The following is a 23741-nucleotide window of genomic DNA, read 5'->3' on the forward strand; positions in this document are numbered from 1 at the left end:
AACAGAAAAGCATGGAAACCGTCTTTGAGGTCATATTACTGATAGAGAGTAACAATAGTAATATAGCTTGGTTAGTACTGAAAACATTTCATTATATGTCTAGTAAAACTAGATATAATGTTTGAGATTCCCACCACCACCATATGGTCAAACAGAAAAGCGTGGGAACATTCTGTGAAGGTATATGATATATGTTGGTACTAAAAAGCTACCATATAACATTAAAATATACAATGAATAGTGATTAGGTTGGTAACAGTGATTAGAATCCAAACCACCACATGATCAAACAGAAAAATAAACAGGAACCAACTGTAAGTGACTTGGTACTGTTTGAAGTTCCCACCACATCACTTTAAACACATGATTAATCAAAAAAGGCACATAAACATTTAACAACTACCACCACAAAGGCTTGTATAGACACGTTGTATATAGATTAGAACAATAAACACTGTGATGATTCGAGAATACACCATATAAGATAATAATTAAGTTGGTATCACTTTACCATTAAGACTACATACGAGAAAACAATTATTATTAGTGTCTAAAGCTAGGTTAAGACACATTAGTTGATGTTGAAACACATGACCCTGCCATCTTAAAAAAGGGGCATGACACTTGAAACACTCTGACTGTTGATCAAAGGAACTAACTTGACACCACCATCTTAAAAAGTGCATAGCTTAGAGGAGAAATGTACCCTCTGATTGACTAAAGAGACATCATGTCACACCAGATCCCGGTTCAATTGTTGGTTACTTCTATGAACCTTTTATCCTAGGAAGATTCATCAGTCTGTTACTTGGTAGCATATAATAAAACTAAACCTTTTCATAGGTGCCACCATCTTAAAGAATTACATGCTACATATGCTTTAGAGAAACAGGACACCCCAAAAACAGTCATATTAAATATATCATCAGTAAAAGAGGGGCATGGCTAAGAGAGAAAAGCCACCCTCTGATTAGTTAGCAGAAGTTGTATGACACCACCTTTTTAAAATGTGCATGCCTTAGATAGCAAAAATAGCTCACTAGCTAAAGAGACATCACAGGACAACACCATCTATAGCTTAGAGGAAGTTGTCACTCTCTGATTGGCTAAAGAGTCATCACAATCATGAAAGGGATGTGGTTTAGAGAGAAAATAGCTCACTGACTAAAGAGACATCATGTGACACAACTTACAGGGAATAGTTACTCTGTGATAGGCTGGAGTGACCCTCTGATTGGCTAAAGAGTCATCACGTGGCATCACCATCTTAAAAGAGGTGTGGCTTTTTGATAATAGTAACCCCTTATTAGCCAAAGAGTCATCACGTGACCATCTATAGCTTAGAGGAAATAGGCACCCTCTGATTGGCTAAAGAGACATCACGTGACACCACCATCTTGAAAGGGGCTGGGCTTTTGGGTAATAGTCACCCCTTATTGGCTAAAGAGCCATCACGTGACCATCTTTAGCTTAGAGAGAATAGGTACTCTCTGATTGGCTAAAGAGACATCACGTGACACCACCATCTTGAAAGGGGCATGGCTTTTAGGTAATAGTCACCCCTTATTGGCTAAAGAGCCATCACGTGACCATCTTTAGCTTAGAGAGAATAGTCAACCTCTGATTAGCTAAAGAGTCATCACGTGACATCACCATCTTGAAAGAGGCGTGGCTTTTAGGTAATAGCCACCTCTTATTGGCTAAAGAGCCATCACGTGACCATCTTTAGCTTAGAGGGAATAGGCACTCTCTGATTGGCTAAAGAGACATCACGTGACACCACCATCTTGAAAGGGGCATGGCTTTTAGGTAATAGTCACCCCTTATTGGCTACAGAGTCATCACGTGACACAACCATCTATGGCTTAGAGAGAATAGTTACCCTCTGATTGGCTAAAGAGACATCACGTGATACTATAATGGTGCACCTATACACTAGCTGCAAAATGCATAAAGCGCTAACTCATCGCAACACTGCACTCTGGTGGACATAATTGTACCTACAGTGCTGCAATCTGGTGACAAAAAATCCAACGACTATTCTATTATACCACCTCAGACTCTTGCTCTACAAACTGACGTCATAGCTCAATGGCTAACACTCCCGCCTCACATGCTGGAGACACGGGTTCGATTCCCGACTACTCCTAAAAACTTTTTATCACACTCTTAACCTCCAAGGACAAACCTAATTAGTCAACAAGCTTATCTTGACCCCAAGGTCATGATAACAAGCGTATCTTGACCCCAGGGTCACGATAACAAGTCTATCTTCAATCCCAAGGTCAATGACCCAGTTCAAGGTCATTTTGTTCTATCCTCTCATGGGGTCTACTTAGTCTCAGGAATTTCTATTTCGTAATGTAATATTAACTACTATTACAGCTTCAACGGTAATGTAGAGGAGTTATATTGTTGAATAAATTCAGTTAATACCAGTAAGCTTGATAAAAAGTTGACAGCAATATAATGTTTGTTCATTTAATTGTACTATTGTAGTACCAGCCCCAAGTTTAATCTATTTTTATGTGTGATTTTAAGCAACAAAACAATGATTGGTTCCTTACTATTAATTACTATCTCTTACTATTACGAGTATTTATCAAAATTTATATTTTGAAACTCCAGACAAACTTTAAGGGCGTTCCGATATTTAAAAGTTGGTTTGTAGAATACATATCATTCTCCCTAATGTATTTCCTAATTTGATGGGATCCACTGTTAGATGCGCGTACTAATTTTTTAAGGTGTTGACTGACATCAGTTGGACAAAGGTTCGAGGTTGTCAGCTCACAGAGACGCGATTTGAAAAGCTGATGCATACAGAGCGCTCTGATTGGTCAGTGGAGACGCCAGTGTGTGTATATAAGGCTCAGCTGACTGTCACTGTATCAGATATTTCCTTCAACGAAACATCAGACTACTATTATCATGGGCAAGGAGAGGACCAACGTCAACATGACCGTCGTCGGCTACTACTAGACTCTCACATCAGGTAAATTATATTCAAACGATTAAAATAATAAGACAATTTTAACAATTAATGGTTATCTCATCTCCAGTGTTAGTGATAGTTAGTATGTTATAATAAGTGTTTTTATCATCAAAATTGTTTGAGCTGAGCTATAAGGGCAGTGAATTTAAAAATGTTCCAATTGTGACAATCTTAACTGAAACAATAGATAAATTCACGTGGGGACATATTACCTGTAAATATCAATACATAACTTATGAAATGAGTTTCCTATATTCTTTGTTTTAAAATAAGTCTTTGCCTTTCCGAAACCTTTGAGTAAGAATTGCTACTTGAATATTAAAATCAAGAAACTAAGTGTGAAGCTAAAACATGAACCAAGCTATACTATATACGGGTACTAATCTCATATAATAATAATATAGTAGGTAATAATCTCATATAATGAAGACAGTACTCTAATTTTAATTCATCAACAACTGTAATATTTTAATTATCTATATCTCATACAAATTAAATCATTTTTTTATCATTAGGCCTAAATAAATTCCGTGAACGATGTTTAAGTCGTTTTTCGTTGTTTGTAAATTCCATTTCAGGCAGATTTGGTAGTTTTCATGAACAAAAATATATGTTTCGTGTCTTTAAAAACACATTGTTATACAAATAAATAAAATAACACCGGAATTAGGCTATACGTTAATACCATTGATCTCTACATATTGTTTCATCCATGCTGATAATAAGGCAAATGCCTTCTCATCAGATTGCCTATAATAATCATTACTTTCATTACTAATGAGCTTAAAAACAATTTGATCCTGATAAGGTAAATTTATTTTTGTTTGTTTGCTAAGCTATAAATACATTTAAATATCACGGTATGAGTCAATATAACCGAAACGTAAAAAATTGTCGATCCAGCATATATTTTAATTAGTTTTGTAATCGTTGTAAACATGTAACTAGGTTTTCTTATTGACTCAAATTACATTAATTATTACAAAAACTTATCTACAATTATAAATTAGCAATCCCTTTGATAGTATCTTATTGCTATTCCCAATTGAATGATCATAGAGAGTTTACATTAGATATCTCAACAAATATTTCGATACTGATGTCTGTGTAATTACGAGTAAATTTACATATTTTGCTGCATTTAAGCATAAGGGGATTTAAAGAGTTTAAATTGCAATACCTCACTAATTCATCTACCCGAAATAATTTTTGTTGATATTTTGTTATCCTTGAATGTCTGTAGAGAATTGTAATGCAAAAATCTGATCGTAATCTTCCATGGTTTTTGTTCCAGATGATGGAAGGCTAGCACAACACGGATACGACTCGACTTCTGTACACGGACACGACTTGGACACGGACAACACGATGATACGAGAACAACCCCAGGATGACAATACAACTATTTGGCTTTTACACTACAAACTTTGTATTTGGCAGAAATAAACAAAATTGTACATTTATTTATAGTTTTATAATTGCAACCAGTTTTATTTTAAGTCAATATTTTGTATTATAGATTCTGCATGTGTATTTAAATACTTACTTTGTTTGAATCCTGTAACATATATAATCTATAATATTAAAACGAAACAGTTTTTTTTATTTCACGATTCTGAATCAACCACTCGACAGATTTTCATGATTTTTGTGTTGAAAGAAAGATAATTTTGAGAACTAGGGAATGTTGAAGCCATAATTTTAGTTTAGGGTCCCAGTTTTTTAGAAATTAAGTTTTAATTTTTTTAAAGTCTAGCAGCCGACGCTAAGATTCTAAACTAGCTTTTGGCATAAAATAATTTGCTTAACATAACAGCTGTAAACATTCAGCTTTTGTGTCACAAATTCAGCGTTTGGATAAAAATGTAAAGACATACTTAGGGTTGACTTATTTATACTATGTGTAATGCTAATCATTGATACGTTTAATTCTTCTGTAAGAGGATGACAGATTAATTAAATATACATAGTAAAATACTAGGATGTTCAAATTATTTTTTAAAGTAATCTTTGTAATCTTCGATTTGTTTTAGAGCAATATAATTTGTTTTAACTAACAGCTGGTTAAATATAAACTATGGAACTATGAGGTTATTTTATTTTTGTCATTGATTATAGGAAATAAGTAAGATAAGTAGAGATAATTAGACCACAGTTTAAACCACAGTTTTAACCAAAATTAATTAAACCACAGTACAAATCGAGGCCTGTACACGGGTCTTAATAAAAAAGGGTAAATGCAAATTATTTTACTGCTCCACTTTTCAAGGAAAGATTAGAAAAATAACAAAGTTTACATGTTTTAATTCCTCATATGGTAGCTTTTTGTTTACAATTAATGTTTATCTGCTTTAACTAAGTTTGGATTAGGCCTGGAAATATTGATGTCATAAAAAGAAGATCAAGAATAATCAGGAATCACGATTTTAAATTACCACCACAACCTCAGCCGGGTTTTATACAAAGATATACAGATGAATGACATAGATTGAACACAACGTCATCATTGACCTAGGATACTGCAATTAGACTAACCATCCTTTTATGAAATCTAAAAAGTTGTTTGGCGTGTGTTTAGTTGTGGTTACGTTTGGAGGTATAGTTTAAATAAATGAATATCGGGAATTACAATGTACATTGATTCAATGAGGGTGGTTTAACTATCAAGGATATTAGAACTGAAAACGATATGGATAATAAACATAGACAATTAATTACGTCACTAGCTTTACTAACGTTTTTACTTTTTAAATTTCTTCAACATGTGACCAGTTCTTTTGTTCAAATGAATATTATTTTATTTTTTACTCAGCTGTTTACAAAACAAACTAATATGTTGTTGTGTTTACCTTTCTTTGTTTACACTTATTTATTTAGCAATTGATGCAGTGAAATTGACATAAAGGATGTGTGTGGACGATTCGTTTAGTGATGTCAGGACACAAACGTTATAGTTATGTGTACTGTGAATTTTATTGGATGTTTTCGTCTTATTTTAGGGAGTTTCAATTCAGACCTACTGACACATTGTGTATAGTATGGGTAATTGTATTGTGTTGACATTGATTATGGAAGAGGCAGGTATGCGATGGAAGGTGTTATCATTGGCTAGGTCTACACACTTCTCAATTGATAATTACTCTTTCTACTGTAGGCTGCAATAAAATTTGTCTTTATACGTTTAAACTAGCTGTTCTGAATTATAGTCCTACACAGTTTTAACTGACTACTCCCGTACGTAGGACGGGCTAACACCTCGTTTTCTTAAAAATAAAATGTGTTAATGGATCATAAAGGTTAAGGTTCATCGTTAATCATACAGTAGGTATCGATCAACGTTTTTTTATATATATGTGTGTGTCCGTGAACACGATAACTTGAGTAATTTTATCCAATTTTGATGAAATTTGGTTTGAAGGTGTAAGGCAGGATAAACTTGAATGAAATCGCGATCCAGCATGATCGGACCATGGGAACAGGGTTTTATGGGGGGTTTTATGGGGTAAAAATAAGTTTTTCTCACTTTTGACCCTCAAAACACAAAATTTTCCAATTTTTCTCTAAACCTTCTTAAAGAGCTTAAAAAAAACAAACAATTCAGTATATCAAAGTGTTTTTGTACGGTTATTGGTTACGGAGAAAACTAAAAAAATGGTAAATTTAAAATTCCCTTGTTATTCTTATGGAGAATATTGTAAAATGTTGTAGTTTGCTTGTTTATGGATATCCTTTGATCAAACTTGGCAAATATATTCATTTTATACTAAGCAATAATTATTTTACTTAAAACACACATTTTATTAGTTCCCTTGTAGCAGCAAACCTAGGTAGGCTACTCGTTAAACCTAATGTTATTTAAATAGATCAATTGAAAATCAATTCAGCCAAATGGAAATTCGCTTAGACGGCAGGTTTGCTGCGGTGGCGGTATTGTTTAGATAAAAACAGCTGATTACTTTGGGGATTAGGTTTTGGTAGGAGAGAGCCAAGTTAAATAATCAGTATTTAATCGGAACTTGGAATTTTTTTACATATATCGAGTTATCTTCGGTGTAATCTTTGCTGAATAGTAACAACCGATGTTTTTCCTTTTGTACTGTAGTTTGTAATTTGCTAGTATACTGTGGTTGGCTTATTATGAATACATGTTACAGCTTACAAGTCTTTTGTTTACGTTTTCCTTGTTATTTTGTTCAACCAACATGGTTACTTAGCAACCCATAAGGCCAATGTTAAAACATTTTGACTTTAAATTTATTTTTTTTACGTAATTAGATTTTTGTTGGCAGTTTCAACTGCATTAAACACGTTTTTAAGACCAGAAATTAATTATTTACGACATTTAAAGGAAATCGTAGAAGCCGTTTTCGAGATCTTGAGCAAGCAAGCATAGAAGCATACATACAAGCAAACATTGTTCATTTAAGAGTATAGGATACCTGGGGACCGAGCCCTGGCTCGGTATGGTTTAAGAGCATATAAACTATACCTCGGTAGCATTGTAAGAGCAATATAATGAAAACTCACCGTTTACGTAAAACTAATTTTGGCATTTATTATTTTAGTTTCAGATGAATTTTTGTTTATTGTGATGGACATTTTAACCTGGCAATCCATAACACATTAATATATTTTACAGTCGATGGTAAAAATCCCTCGTTTATAATAGCATATACTTGTATAAACATTGTTTTGACAGTTTGTTTAAATTGAAACAGCTGGTTAAAATTTTTGTTTAAATTCTAAGCACCAGATGACCGAGCATAGCTTGTGGTGCTTAATTTTGAAGGATACGTTAAAAAATTAACATAAGCTTACATATGTACGATTTTCATGATATTTAAAATACATACTAACATATGTCATAAAACAAATTATATAATTACATTTTATCATGCTCACGTATTGATACTATTTGCACAACATTTTGTGCACGACCCTGTCGTCTCAAGTCATTGAAAACCATTGTACAGTCTATATAAACTCGCATTACTATATAACAAAATACCAAAATAATTCTGCATTTAAAAATAGTATCATTGTAGTATTGTCATTTTTAGGCTGATCCATTGTATAAGACTGGATGCTATAATAGTTAATCTCATATTTCATAATTTATTGGCCTATATTTGACATCGGTTTTCCTCTACCAATTAGTTGTTGTTAGACGCATCGTACAGTTTTGTGCTAGGCCTAAGAACATGTTCTTTTATTCTAAACTAATTAATTCCACTGATGAATCTACTCTTAGAAATAAGTTAATGTGTAAACATAAAAACCGTGAAATAGCAAAAATACCCCCGCCGCAGCAAACCTGCAAACTAAGCGAATTTCCATTTGTCTGAATTTATTTTCAGTTAAATATATTTTAATAACATTAGATTTAACGAGTACCTAGGTTTGCTGCTACAAGGAAACTAATAAAGTGTGTTTTTGAGTAAAATATTGATAGCTTAGTACAAAATAAATAAATTTGCCAAGTTTGATCAAAATATATTCATAAACTAGCAAACTACAACATTTGACAATATTCTCCATAAGAATAACATGGGAATTTTAAATTTACATTTTTTTTAATTTTCTCCGTTACTAATATTCGAACAAAAATACTTTTATATACTAAATTATTTGTTTTTATAAGCTCTTTAATAAGGTCTAAAGAGAAATTGGGAAATTTTGTGTTTTGAGGGTCAAAAGTGAGAAAAACCAATTTTTACCCCATAAAACCCCCCGTAAAGCCCCGTTCCCATGTTCCGATCGTGCTGGTTCGCGAACTCATTCAAGTTTATCCCGCTTTACACCTTTAAACCAAATTTCATAAAAATCGGACAAAAATTACTCAAGTTATCGCGTTCACGGACGTATATATATATATATATATAGACTTATATATATATATATATAAGTCTATATATATATACATATATAAAAATTTGAACGAATAGTGTTTTTGGCCTCTGGGGACATCAAAATGAAAAAGTAAATCGGTCCCGGGTCTAGGTCTTACCGTGCCACCTACGGTAATAGCTACTTCCCTATAGGGAAATTCGCTAAAAGGGGTTTTTGCACTTGTACAATTGAGACTCTTAAATAATTCGTTTTCTATAGTTTGACACATAGTTAAACTGCATGAATAAACTAAATAATCGTTTTCAATTCGAGCAAAAACAATGAATTATGTTTTTATATTGATTGAAAACAAACAAGGAACAAGTAGTGAGTACTGTAGTGAACTTGGGCCTCCCTTTATTTTCGTTAGGTACCCATCTAGTTAGCGAATCAATGTTATTAATCAATAAATGCTAAAAACATATGCGTAAAAATTCTTTACACCTTTTAAGAAATACAACATTTTCATCTAATATTTTCTAAGTTTTTGTTAATAGCTTATAATTTTACCGACGCTAGTTTGGTTTATAAATAAAGGATAATGGTATTGTGATTGAGTTAATAGTTTTTATGTACAACGTAAAACTTGTTTTATTGAAAAAGCCAATCAGTTGTAGGGTAGTCCAGGGGTTATTCTCGTAGCATCGTGTTGTCCGTGTCCAAGTCGTGTCCGTGTACAGAAGCCGAGACGTGTCCGTGTTGTACTAGCCCTCCATCATCTGGAAAATGAAACGTTATTGTTTAGAATAAAACTACAGTATAAGGAATTACCTTTGTTTGTAACATAAGTATAAGTTCCGTTATAATATGCCAAGGTATATTTATGTTAGTCAGTACCTCAATACTGAAGTGAATAGCACAGAAAATAAAATACTGTATATTTACAACAGACCAAAAATAATACTACTGATTTTATAACGATAACATAAAGCGTTGTTACTTTTGACATATAACGAACGGGTGTTACAGAAATAGTAGAATAACATATATTCAATATAAGGACTAATTTATGTAGGTATTAGCATATACATATTTGATAACCTACCAACTTTTCTTGGCGAATAAATTGCAAGGAATAACTGATATATAATTTAGGTCCTACATAAAATATTAGGATTATTAGGAACGTATATTCCTAGACAAAACTTGTTCCACATCGCCCTTCAACCAACATCTTTTATTATACATACGTGTTTAGCATTTAAATACTATAAAGTTTATTTATAGTTCTTTTATAATTATAAGAAAAGCTTTTCGAAAGGGTTCATTAATGACTAAAATATTTTATTTAAAGTGTTAAATTACTCAATAACCACAACAACTGCTATGAAAACAATGCTATCTAAGTATCTTTAAGCAGTATCGGATTTTAAATTAAATTTCTTTAGGTCAAACATATTAATAATGTACTACGATTTAGGGCTAAAAATGATCACAGCATTACGATCTAAATTATTGTAAAATTCATATTTGAATAAATTTTATACAATTATATTTCAAACTTTAAAATATAAATTCTAATTCAAATTCAATTTTTCAAATTCTAATTCAAAAATCACTTTATTCACATATATAAATACAGGAATACATTATCAGGGTAAGAATAGTATTCCCCCGAATGGACTGCAAGTCCGTGCTCGAGGGAAGAGCTCTTACCAGCAGGAAATAAGTTTTGGTTATTGTCCATAGGTCAAAAAAAATGTGCACACTGTTTATAAATAATGTGTACATCTGTACTTAATACGTATCAGGAGCTTTTAATAAATGTATATATATGCTATATAAATATATTGTATACTAGAATTAATTAACAATAAACAGCCTTAAGCAACAATAAAAATATTAATCTATGAAGAAAAATTGATTTTGATAGCTATTATGGCGGCGTTTGATGTCAGAGATTAATTTAAATGTAAGGCGAGCTAATTAAAGCCTCTGCAGCCTCTCTTCCCACAGTCATCAGCCACTCACAGACCTTGCTTTTATACACAGCGACACTGCCTGATTCAGCATCAGTTATGTTGGGCGGCAAGTTGCGATAAAGGATGTGAGCTATGTAAAACACGTTATTTTTCAAGGAACTATATGCTAGTTGTGGAGTGCGGTATCCAAAGTTATGCCTGTGTCTAGTGTGATAACTGTGTTGTAAGTTAGAAAAAATAATTTCCTTGTTGTTCTTAATGAAAAGTAATAGTGTTTTGATAAACAATTGTCTAATATTTAAAACTGGGAATTCGGAAAAAAGTAAACTTGTTGAATAATGTTTTGGCCTTTTAAGAATAATTTTGATTAAGGTTTTCTGGGTTACGTGAAGAGGAGCCAATGTGGCAGCAGATACACCGCCCCACGCAGGTATGCCATACTGCAGCACAGACTGCACGTATGCATAGTAAACGTATCTGCAGTGATCAACCGTTAACACACGGCTTAGTTGATAAAAGGCGTAGACCAGTTTCCTCAATCTTTGCTTTACATAGATAATATGAGGAGACCATGTCATCCTTTGATCAATGATCACCCCAAGGTACTTGTATTGGTCCACACGATCGACTGTGTCACATCCGCAGGTATTAGACCACAGATCGCCACATGAATGAAGATAGAGTTTTCTAGGGCCAGGGTCACGAGTTCGAGATAAGAAAACTGGCATGCACTTGGTTTTTGATACATTCAATGTCAATGTGTTATGATCCAGCCAATTTTTTATTTTAAGTAAGTCAGATGCAGCTTGATGGTAGACATCATCCCACGTATTACCCGAGGACACTACCGCTGTGTCGTCAGCAAAAAGAAACAATTTACCATTGACTCTTAATTTAGTAATGTTATTGATATATATTAAAAAGAGAAGAGGGCCTAGGTTACTTCCTTGGACGACACCATAGTCAATGTTAGTGATATCACTATTTTCGCCATTGATAGTAACGAACTGTGATCGACCAGTCAAATAGCTGCGGAACCAGTCAAGTGATGGGTTGTCAACGCCTATCAACTGCAGTTTTGTGATTAATTTATGCCTATCAATAGAATCGAATGCTTTTGCCAAGTCTAAAAAGGTTACAAGCACACGTTTTTTATCATCAATTTTTTCATAAATATGTTTTGAGATATTAAATAAGGCATGGGTAGTGCTTACGTTAGCTCTGAACCCAAACTGTGCGTTGTCAATGATATTATTTTCCTCGAGGTATCTATACAACTGTTGCTTGACACATTTTTCGATTATCTTGGATACCGCACTAAGTAAAGAAATAGGTCTGAAATTTGATATCACATTCTTTGGGCCTGATTTATAGATCGGGATTACTTTGATTATAATGATTATAAGATCATTGTAAAAACAAAGGAGTCTTTTATACAAACCAACACATGCTCAGCTCATTTTGATTAACATATTTCCATTTACTACCAAACACAATATGGCTTGTTTTTAAATAAAATAGGTAATTGATAAAATAGTGTTGGAATAAAAGTGCAATAGGATTAAATTTCATTCTCCATATTTTAGAACGCTTACAGTTTTCAAAGTCATCATACTCTTTCATGATTGGCCACTAAATGTTTGCAGATCAGCAAGTCCATATACTTTATATTAATCTTATTTGCATTTGCACTAGTTTTATTCCGGCGCTTTAATTTATGGTAATTTTTTTTTAATCCAGCTATTGCACATAGGCATTCTTAATAAGGGTTAATTTTTAACTCTCTTGAATGATTCAAACAATTTGATAGTTTTCGTACTTATCATAAAAATGTGGATTAAATCTTTACCTGATGTGAGAGTCTAGTAGTAGCCGACGACGGCCATGTTGACGTTGTTCCTCTCCTTGCCCATGATAATAGTAGTCTGATGTTTCGTTGAAGGAAATATCTGATACAGTGACAGTCAGCTGAGCCTTATATACACACACTGACGTATCTACTGACCAATCAGAGCGCTGCGTCACCATCAGCTGATCTTGAAACTTTGCCCCACCAATGTGAGGTGGACCCGTTCACAAATCAAAGAACAATTTGACAGAGAGGGTAAATACTAAATTTTATTTTTGATCAGGTATCTATTTTTTATATAGTTGATATTTGTTTAGGATTTGGAATGGACACTGCAGTATTAACCAATATATTTATCTAAAAAAACCCTGCTTTGTACATTGTATGTTGGTGATTAATAACTGTCAAATCAATCGTTCGTGAGACATAAAACCCAATCGATAATGAATCCTTTTAGATTTTTTAAAATTATTGTAAGAAATAAAAGGTATCTTAGAGATTATTGCGTACCTGTATTACGTGTAACGGAATATGCTCGAAATAATGTTCTAACCCAACGCAGCTCTGATATACCAGCCGTTCTTGGTGTATTAACATGTCTATTATGGAATATGCCATAAAGAAGCCTGTATATGTGGGTGGATTCATATCCACCCTTGCATAAACTAGTTTCTTAATCCCTAAGAGGTATTTTTACTCCGAATTTCAACATTTGGTGTCTCTTTAAATTTTTTGTTTACAAACATCAACCAGATTTTCAATATTGCATTTAGCTGTAATAAAAGTGTAAACTTCTGAACACTGAACGAATTGCTGATAAAACACTTTTGTTAATCATATTTTATTGTTCACCTGTCAGTCATTGAAAAATGCTCGAAGTCATCACACACTTTGTTGCCTCGAACGTTATCATTGTCGAGAAAGATCAACTGCTGTAGTTTACATGTGTATAGCTCCATCTCAATTAATTTTTACAATAAATATGTTGCATTGGACGCTTTTTGGCCTCATAATTTGTAGTACCAAATCTAGTCCTATTGGGTATTGGTTGTAATCTATAATTATTTTTCATATCAACTGGTTTGAATTTAAATACGACAATACACATATTTTCTCAGGGAGTTTAACCATGTCAGTTCAAGATGGCGGCTAAACATGCTAATGTTCCTGAACATGCCTCTACGGTACAAGCTCTCAACATTCTAAAACTAATCTGTTCCCAATGATTGTGTGCTTGTATTTACTCTTAACATATCAGAGCTTGCAGTGGGTAGAGCAAAAATATTTTTTAACTATTATTTATAAGTTAATACATATTTTAACTTCTCTGATATGTTAAGCGCACAATCATTGAAAACGAATTAGTTCAAATAAACTGTAAAATGTTCACAAAGACCCAAACTATGCACTGGCTGAACTGAACTTCGTAATTACTCGATAGACACTTAAATAATGCCAGGAGGTAGTAGTGGAGAACTACCGGTTTTACCCCACTTTAGACACGTTTTTCCCATGTTATTCTTATGGGGATTATTTTTGGCCACCAAATCTAAAATCCTGATCTTTGCCTGCAAATCCCTATAAAAATTGTCAAACCTTATTTCTTAGTTATTCCCCATAAATATATTCGATATTAAGCAAAAATAAAAAATAAACTAATTATTTCATTTATTGACCCATGTATGTGTATATGTATAGTAGTATAGTTTGTCGCTGCCGTTTTTTGAGGTGCGAGGTTTTTGGGCCAACTCCCCCCCCTCACCCCTCACCCCCTAACCACTCCCCTCTGCCCCATGCACAATTGCTAGTACATCTATCATTCCCCTTTCCAGTTGATATATTATATTTCTATTTCAAAATCATGTATGTGCGTGGTTTGCACACGAACTCGGCTCATGGCGTGGGCACGCTCCGGGCTCCTGCTTCTTGCCTCTAGTGGTGACGTGAGTAGAGGAATTTAGCGGCTCCGGCGGGATTGAGCGGCTTGAGCGGCAGTGAGCGGCTGACGTCACACGACGCCGCCCCCGCCCCCGACGCCGCCCCCGCCCCCGACGCCGCCCCCACCCCCGACGCCACCCCGACGCCACCCCCCCCCGTCGGTAACCCCCACCCCCTTCGCTAACCCCTACCACTCTCGGGCAGATTCAAGGTCATCCTTTGTTGTCTGGAACCACCCTACGCATCGTGGGAGGTCTCCAAGCCAACCCTCCCTACACCATCACTCACTGTCAGCCGCAGCTGCTCCCCAACACCTGCGCTCCAAGCGGCCCCTCCGCTCCTCCCTTGTATTCTTCGTTCTCCGCATAGCGCACACTTATTTACCACCAATAGGATGTTAGCTTATTTTGACCAATCAGAGAGCAGTTTTGTTCTCCGCATAGCAACAAGTCGCTCGTCTCACGCTCCCCCGTCGATCTCTATCCAGTCTGCTCCCAGCTACCACAGTGATCAGACGTATTCGTGACTCTATTAAATCGAGTAATTTATCCATCACGAGTTCGCGCTTTGTGTCATCATTGGATCATCACAATAATAATTGTAAGTACTTTATTATTAAATAACAATTTTTCTTTTCATTATAAGTGTAAACCATTATTAGAAGTGAACTAAGATTATTAAATATCACATTTTAAACTACGTTTAATAGTATTGATAAAGGTAAGCATTTCATTATTATATTTATAAAAATAATCATTTAAGTTTTGTGAAGTAGTAGTGGGAAACAATAGCATTTCATACAACTAATTATCAAAGATAGTATTTAAAGTGATTACTACATTTAAATTTCATGCATTAGTAGTGGGGAAATGGAACATTCCCACCCTCACATTAAATATTTAAAATATGTTATTGAAAGTGATTGTACATTTACATTTTGTACATTAGTAGTGTGGAAACAGACATTTTATCACGTATTATAATTATCAACGATAGTATTCAAAGTGATTACTACATTTCAATTTTGTAAGTTAGTAGTGCGGAAACAGACACTTTATCACATATTATAATTAACAAATAAAGTATTTAATGTAATTATTATATTTAAATGTTTGTGCATTACTAGTGAGGTAACATACATCTCCAGCTATCATACTATGTATCAAATTTAGTATTTAAAGTGGTTGTTATATTTAAATGATTTTTATTTACATTCGGTGTATTAGTAGTGTACAAACAGATATTCCATCACATATTAAAATTATCTGTTGTACTAACAGAAAAATATTTGTGTGCAATAGTAGTGGGAAATAGATTATTTAGTCAGTACACTAATCACATTTCGATGATTCAGATTATGGAGAATGTCCTAGAACGACCATACGTGTGCGCCATTTGCGGCAGCAGCTTCAGGCTGAAAAAACATGCTGTTGAGCACGTCAGGACAGTTCATAGCAACGTCAACGATTTGCATAATTGTCCCGACTGCGGTCGAGCATTCAATCGGCGGAGAAACCTCTTACGTCACCAACGCACGGTTCACGCTCCAACGCCGGCAGTAGCATGCCCACTACCTGCGCCTAGAGTAGAACCATTACCTGAACCCATACCAGGACCATCATCAGCCCCAAATACAACATCACTACAACCAACAGTTCAACATGAGGAGATCCGTCCAGCAGGTATGTATTGTTTTTCTTTGTTTTACTATCCTTATCTTTGATATTTACTAACAGGTAATTACATTATTAAAAAAACCAAACAAACTACTTTTAGAAGTTGTTGTACTTATATATTTTGTTTCTTGAAACAAACTAAATTATATCCATTAAAAATATTAAAACATCCTAAACTCTACTAACTATTTTTTACACCTAAAAACCAAGTGAAATAAAGATTACTAATATATATCATTAATATAATATAGCTAAATATAATTCTGAAACAGTAAAAGAAATTAGGCAAAAACAAACTTGTAAAATAATCATTTATATTTATCCGTTTGTGTAATATGTGTACTAATGTTTTTTCAGGACTATTCATGTGCGAGACGTGCGGGAAGACATTCTCGTGGAAAAATAATCTACAACGTCATACCCGATATCGCCGCTGTCATCCAGTCAAGCTCACCTCAGCACTACCAGGCTTCAGTGGACAACAACCTCCACCTTCCCCAGCCACGTCAACGTCGTCATCTGGAGGAGAAGATGACGATGAAGCGCCAATCATTTCATCCGACCTGGCACCAGAGGGCTTCGCAGAAGTCGAGACTGCATTCCGCGGGCGGTTAAAGACATACCGTCTGATCGAACCTGTGGATGAAACCATCACACTTCAAGAGTTCCTCAACAATGTGCGTGATCAGGTAATCACACTCATGCGCAATTTGTTAGCCATCATTCATGCCCTTAAGGCAAATCTCTGGATTGAATGTGAATTTGTTAATATTCACGGTGAAACGTGTAGGCGAGTATTTAAAACTTGCAACGTAGTGCTGCTCCAAACATCAGATGTTGATGAAATATGTAGGGAGTTTATTCTAAAACTTCTGTTGGAAAAGGAGACATGCGAGCTACGAGGCTCGGGATGGAGCTTTGTTAGGGTTATGACTATGGAAGTGAGAGTTAATGTTTATAATCCTCTCAGAGGTAGCTCCTACATTCCTCTGCCACAGGAAATAGCCGCGAAACAAGCTGTACTTAATGTGCTGAACGATGCGGACGAAAGGTGTTTTGAGTATGCCATTTTATCCAAATTTATAGACAATCCTTCCCGCGAACAACTTCGTCCAAATATGTTCACTGCGGAGGTTCGAGCAAAAGCAAATTTAAATTTTTATAATATTGAATTTCCAACAAAATTAGATCAGATCCGCACGTTTGAGCGCAACAACCCCGGCGTTAGCGTAAATGTGTATGGTTTGGACAGTAAGAAGAAGAAGAATAAGACCAATGGTAGGATTGAAGACAAAACATTTGTATATCCACTCCGTGTCGTCGACCAAGAATTGGTTAATCACTTTGACTTACTACTTCTGACAAATCAAAGAACAACGCATTTTGCATTTATTAAGGATTTTGAGCGGTTGGTAACTAGTCAGTTGACTCGTCGTAAACGTGTGATTTTTATATGTAAACGCTGCTTTGCATATTTTGACAACCAACCGACTAAATTAGGGCTCAGAGGGGCGGAGCGATTAGAAGAACATAAACGCTACTGTTCAAAACATGCACCACTGAGAACTGACCTTGCAGAAGAAAAGGAAATTAAATTTAAAAATTATGAGCGAACTCAGCGTAGTCGTTTTACGATATACGCAGACTTTGAGTGCGCACTTGTACCACACGAAGCTGACCAACCTATCGAACCTACACCGACTATAGCGCCGCCTGCTTGGGACCCAGCAGGTAATAGAATAGTAGGGGGAGGTCAGCAAAATGCAAATGCACCTAATAATGTCAGGAATATCCATACACCGTACGCATATGCTTATTACATTCATGACGACCAGAGGGATGTCAACGATGGTGACGCAGATGATGACGACCCAGCCTGCACTACGTTCTCCAAGCTGCGACTGTACCGAGGTGAAGATGCCGCTAATCACTTCATCAACTCTGTACGGGATGACGTGCGGAAGATTGGTGACATCCTCTATGGACATCGGATACCAAATGATCCCCCACAGTTAACACCACAAGAGGAGATAATATATCAACAGTCTACAGTATGCCATATCTGCAAAAAAGAGTTTGGTCCTGCTGATGAAGACAATAAGGTGAGGGATCATCAACATTCACCACCGTACAGGTTCCGAGGAGCGGCACATCGGTTTTGTAACCTCCGGTACAAGGAACAAGAACAAGTGAACATGTACCTGCATAACCTATCCAACTATGATGCACACTTTATTGTCAGAGAGCTCGCAGTGGATAAAGGTGATATTCATGTGCTCGCCAACACCGAGGAAAAATACATTACCTTTTCTAAGCGATTCAAACATCCGGGAGCAGGTCGGAGGAAAAGCATCAAACTACAGTTTGTCGATTCATACCGACTGATGTCAAAATCACTAGCAATATTGGCATCAATTCTTCCAGCTGATAAAATGAGCATAACAAGAGCTCGCTACCCGGATCAAGAAGAGTTTGACATGCTACGTAGGAAAGGCATTTTCCCTTATGAGCACATTACATCCCAGGATGTACTGAACGAAGAAGTCCTACCACCAAAGCAGGTTTTTGGGAATAATGTGACAGATGATGATTACGCGCACGCTCAGCGTGTCTGGTCCAAGTTCAACTGCACAACCCTCGGACAATATGCTGACATCTACCTACAAACAGACGTACTACTGTTGGCAGATGTGTTCGAGGGGTTCAGGGAGATGTGTCTAACACACTACGGCTTGGACCCAGCACATTATTTAACATTACCTTCATACGCGTGGGATGTCATGTTGTTCAAGACCGGTGTGATACTTGATACCCTTCAAGATGTAGATCAGTATTTATTTTTTGAAAAGGGTATTCGAGGTGGACTCACCCAATGCGTCACTAGACACGTCACCGCAAACAACAAGTTTACCAGGATGGAAAATAAAATTGGTGATCGAAACGGTCAGTGCGCATCAACAAGTGAAGTAGATAATGAAGAGAATGATGATGATACATTTTTAATGTATTATGATGCCAATAATCTGTATGGATGGGCAATGTCTGAGCCATTACCTTACGCCCAGTTTGAGTGGCTATCACGTGCGGAATGCGATGACTTGAACATTGCAGAAATTCCATCGGACGGTGAGTATGGTTATGTGCTGGAAGTGGATCTGGAGTACCCGAGGGATCATGCCATTCATGATAAGCACCGTGACTTACCATTCTGTCCCGAGGTGCGAAAGGCACCAATTTTCCAATTACCATATTCATCGGATGACATTACCAACAGCGGTGCAGGAAGATCCAATAAACTTATGGCCACACTAACGGATAAGGAAGAATATGTGATCCATTATCGTTACCTCCAACAAGCTATGGAAAATGGACTACGTCTTTGTCATATCCACAGAGCACTCCGATTCAAACAGTCGCCGTGGTTAAAACCGTACGTGACATTGAATACTGAACTCAGACAGCGTGCCAGCAATAAATTTGAAGTTGAAATGTTTAAGCTGATGGTAAACGCTGTCTACGGCATGAGTCTGCAGAATGTGAGGAAACATCAAAACCTCAAACTAGCAGCCTCCCACAAAATTTACACAAAGTATGTGGCCAAGGCAAATTTCAATGACAGAGTTTGGTATAACGAGAGCCTGGCCCTGCTTCAAATGGGAAAAGTGAGAATTGTACTAAATAAGCCAGTATATGCAGGAATGTGTATTCTGGACCATAGTAAAAGATGGATGTACGGTTTTCACTGCGACATGGTAGAACGATACGGATTAAATAGAATAGGAATGACGTATATTGACACCGATGGGATTATTTATGCTATCCGTACCAGAAACGTCTACCGCGACATGATACAACACCTCGATGACTTTGACACTAGCAACTACCCCAACAATCACATCTGCTATGACGGAAGCAATGCAAGAGTCCTGGGAAAGTTTAAGGACGAAGCAGGAGGAGTCACTATCAATATGTTCATAGGGTTGATGGCTAAACTATATTGTTTTGTTTTCGGTAAGAGTTCTTGCTCTGTAGGTAACGGAGATGATATTGACGATATTGGTGCGCCACCACCTGTCAAGAGGGCAAAGGGCGTTAATCGTGATGTTGTTAAAAATAAATTGACTGTTGATGACTACTTGGACTGTCTCTATAACAAAACTTGTAAGAGCACAGATAATCAGCGGTTCCAAAGTAGGCATCATATTATGTACACAGTCGTGGTGAGGAAACGATCTCTTGCACCGTTTGACGATAAGCGATACGTCATGCCAGAGGATGGAATATCCACACTACCATGGGGGCATTATGCTATACCCCCCAGAGCACCTCCATTACCCGTAGCACCATTTTTACCAGCACCGATGGAGTTGGACGAAAGTTAAATTGTACAGGTAACAAGTCGCATGAGTGTGATGGTTATAGGGCGTTTATATGTGTAATAAAACAATAAACAGTGAATAGACCCTTTAAAGATTGTCAAATGATAATAATAATATAGTTAATAGCAATCAGATTTTTGTCACAATTCAATGTAATAGTGATATCCTTATAATTTTTGTTGTATAATATGTTCATTTAAAGATTGCAACTTGGTCCCTGAACTCAAGCTATGCTTTACAGAAACATAATCTCAGAATATTTACCGTAAGTAATGTATATAATGTTTATATTTCTGAATAAAGTTGATTGATTGAATATTTTAGTTATGATTCTAGTCTTTGTTTGTTTTCTTTTGTTTGTTTCTGTTAATAAACCAGACACATTTTGTATGACTTGTGCGTTATATTTTTATCCCATCAACCTCTTTTGAATAAAACTAAATTTGTAATTTTTCACTTGTAAAAATAATAAGGTAACTTAAAAATACAGGTATAGGTAAGTATAAATTATGAAAGACTGATTTTATAATTGAAAGCTTTTTATTTGAAATAAATCATACACTCTCAGTACAGAGGGATATATTCTTCATTATAAAAGAATATTGTTACTTTTGCAAATCATTTTTTGTTTAAGTACAATTGAGTAAAGACTTTTTTTATGATTGCATCATTTTGAGCAGTCGATGTGTTGTCAAAAAGGTGAACAAAGTCCACCATCTTCATATTGTGGTGAGTGGTACGAAGATACAGGTACACCAGACAGTAGTGAGCACAGACAGAAGAGTCGTCACTTTGGAGGCGGTGATCATTGTAGATGTAGCGACACTTGGCGTTACGTTTCAGGAATCCCTGGTAGGTCGGTAAGTATGGTGGCTGGCCATAGCTGTCAAAGTATTCAATTATTCCATTTCTATTCAAATAGAATGAAACCCAATGTGTACCCCCTTCGTTGTGCGGATCAGTGTTGACAATCATGGCGGTGGATGGAGAGATGTGTTGGGGGATTCGGTCAGCAGCGTAAACTCCCACATTGCTCACAGGTAGTTTGGATAGATGCCTTTCTATCTGCACTGTGTTCATTCTACAGTATCATAACCAATAGTAGCGGCAGAGGCAGCAGCAGCAGCAGTAGTAGATGTGCTAAAACAAGAGCAGTAGTAGGATCTCGCATCTCCACTAGTCTCCACACATTCATCCAAATTTGTTGTCAGATGTAACCACCCACGTATTGCGACACAGTTGGTGAGCGCACATCGACTGTTTATAGACTTGTGATTGCGACATCGCAAAACGTTTGTTGACATTAAATTATTGATTGAAGTGATTGATTCGCAACCAATTGCACCAATATCGATTACGTTGGTAGTAACAAAGTCCATCACATGATGACGCTTTAAATATTCTTTCTTCTCAAATCCCTTGACGTAAACCGTCGGTCTTCTTGATATACAATCAGTCAATTTGTTAAAAAGTTCATAGTACGGAATATCACCGAACTCCCATCGTAGTCCGTGGCAGTGTTTTGTGAGCCAGTAGCTTTCCCGCAATTTTTCATCTGACAACTCTGATCGATCGTAAGGTGGTTTAGCAATATGATGCATAAGTAGAACGCCGGTGTCAGCTTCCAAGACGCAAACTTCCTTCAGTGTATATTCATTTTGGTTGTCCTTGAAACATTGAATGTCCACAATGATGGGTGATGATATATTCAATTTCTTGAATGCTCTGCGTAAACGGTCCATCTCAAACGAATGTTTATAGAAGACTGATCGATTAACCGCCAAAGTCCACAATTACATTGCGTTGTCGATCAATCTCGATGACATTGTCAAACTCGGCATAAACCAAACAGTTGACAGTTTCGGGAAGCGCGTCGTCGAATCCGAGTTCCATTCGAACACTACCGTTACGCACCAGATTCCAATGTGTTGTGTCACTTGCAGATAAGTCTGGAGTTAGGTCGAATGCCATCAGACAGTATCCTTGTCCAAAGTCTTCCCTACTGATAACGGTGCCGGCATCGCTAAAATGTACACCAGAACCGGAGAACATCGAATGATATGCCATAACATATTTATCCTTTGATTTTTCAAAGTGGGGCTGTAATGGTTTTGATGGAACTTGTTCTCCGTCAATATATAGACAAAAGAAGTTTGTTTTAAAATGTTCGAAGTTGTAGGGATTCTTTTTAAAATCTCCATTGTATGCGGCATTCGTAACCATTCCCACTATGATGCGTTTCGGCACTTGGCCGAGAAACATATTGTCCAAAGTCTTGTTACGTATTCCAGAGGGTAGTGTAAATGTTTTCAGCTCCACTCGTGTGATTGGATATTTTGCCGTACCAGTCTGGAGTGTTTTACTGTGCGCCAACAGTGCGGTGGGACTTATTTTGCATCTTCGAATCCAGAGACTAATATCGACAATATGTACCTTGAATTCACCAGCGCTGGCCATAATGGAGAACGCATCTTTTGATCGAATAAATTTAAATCTCAACTCTACGCCATTTAGCATGAACTTATTCTGATTGCAAATATCCACATGCAAATGTCCGAGCATATCAATCTCACGGCTTTTATTAGTTAGCTCACGTCTCGCTTTGAGTCCTTCATTTTCTTCCGCGCAATCGTTCATGTCAATACCATCGTCCGTGTACCAAAGACTGCATGTTAGATGTGATTTTCTAGCATCGTATCCATAGTTCATTAACGTTTCAACGTAAGCTCGATATGCATATGTGTTGTTTTGGGGCGTAACAAGTTTTTGATTCATAAACATATCCACTTGACTAAATAGTGAGTGTAACCAGTTGTTGACCGGCCCAACTGTTTTCGCCTCTTCGTCTGTAGTGACCGCAGTTCCATTAGATTTAACAATAGACGCGGTCAATTGTATCATTGTTTGTGAAAGGTCAGTATATTCATCGCCATTACCCGGAACTACAAACTCTATTGGCGCATCATCGGTCAATGTGGATATTGGTTTGTACTGGACCCATTTGCCGCTTTCAATACTCGTCTGCGTAGGTGGTAAGGAGAATAAATCCAGCTCGGTCTTGACACACTCACATGATTTTTGATGTAGAAACGA

At 36.2% G+C, this 23741-nt stretch overlaps 1 protein-coding gene and 1 long non-coding RNA gene across 2 annotated transcripts; both read right to left on the reverse strand.

The window, feature by feature from the left end:
* Positions 1 to 9511: 9511 nt before the first annotated feature.
* Positions 9512 to 12754, reverse strand: LOC128987179 (uncharacterized). The gene is made up of 2 exons (XR_008490204.1): positions 12656 to 12754; positions 9512 to 9603 (listed from the first exon to the last, which is right to left on the reverse strand). It is a non-coding gene; the product is annotated as an uncharacterized LOC128987179 (long non-coding RNA).
* Positions 12755 to 22421: 9667 nt separating this feature from the next.
* On the reverse strand, positions 22422 to 23357 carry LOC129001477 (uncharacterized protein F54H12.2-like). The gene has a single exon (XM_054428781.1). It carries the CDS (start codon positions 23355 to 23357, stop codon positions 22422 to 22424), a length of 936 nt encoding a protein of 311 aa, XP_054284756.1.
* Positions 23358 to 23741: the final 384 nt, after the last annotated feature.

Source organism: Macrosteles quadrilineatus, unplaced genomic scaffold (assembly GCF_028750875.1).
Source record: "Macrosteles quadrilineatus isolate MER2022 unplaced genomic scaffold, UCM_ALF_1.0 Scaffold_1__1_contigs__length_201487025, whole genome shotgun sequence".
NCBI lineage: Eukaryota > Metazoa > Arthropoda > Insecta > Hemiptera > Cicadellidae > Macrosteles > Macrosteles quadrilineatus.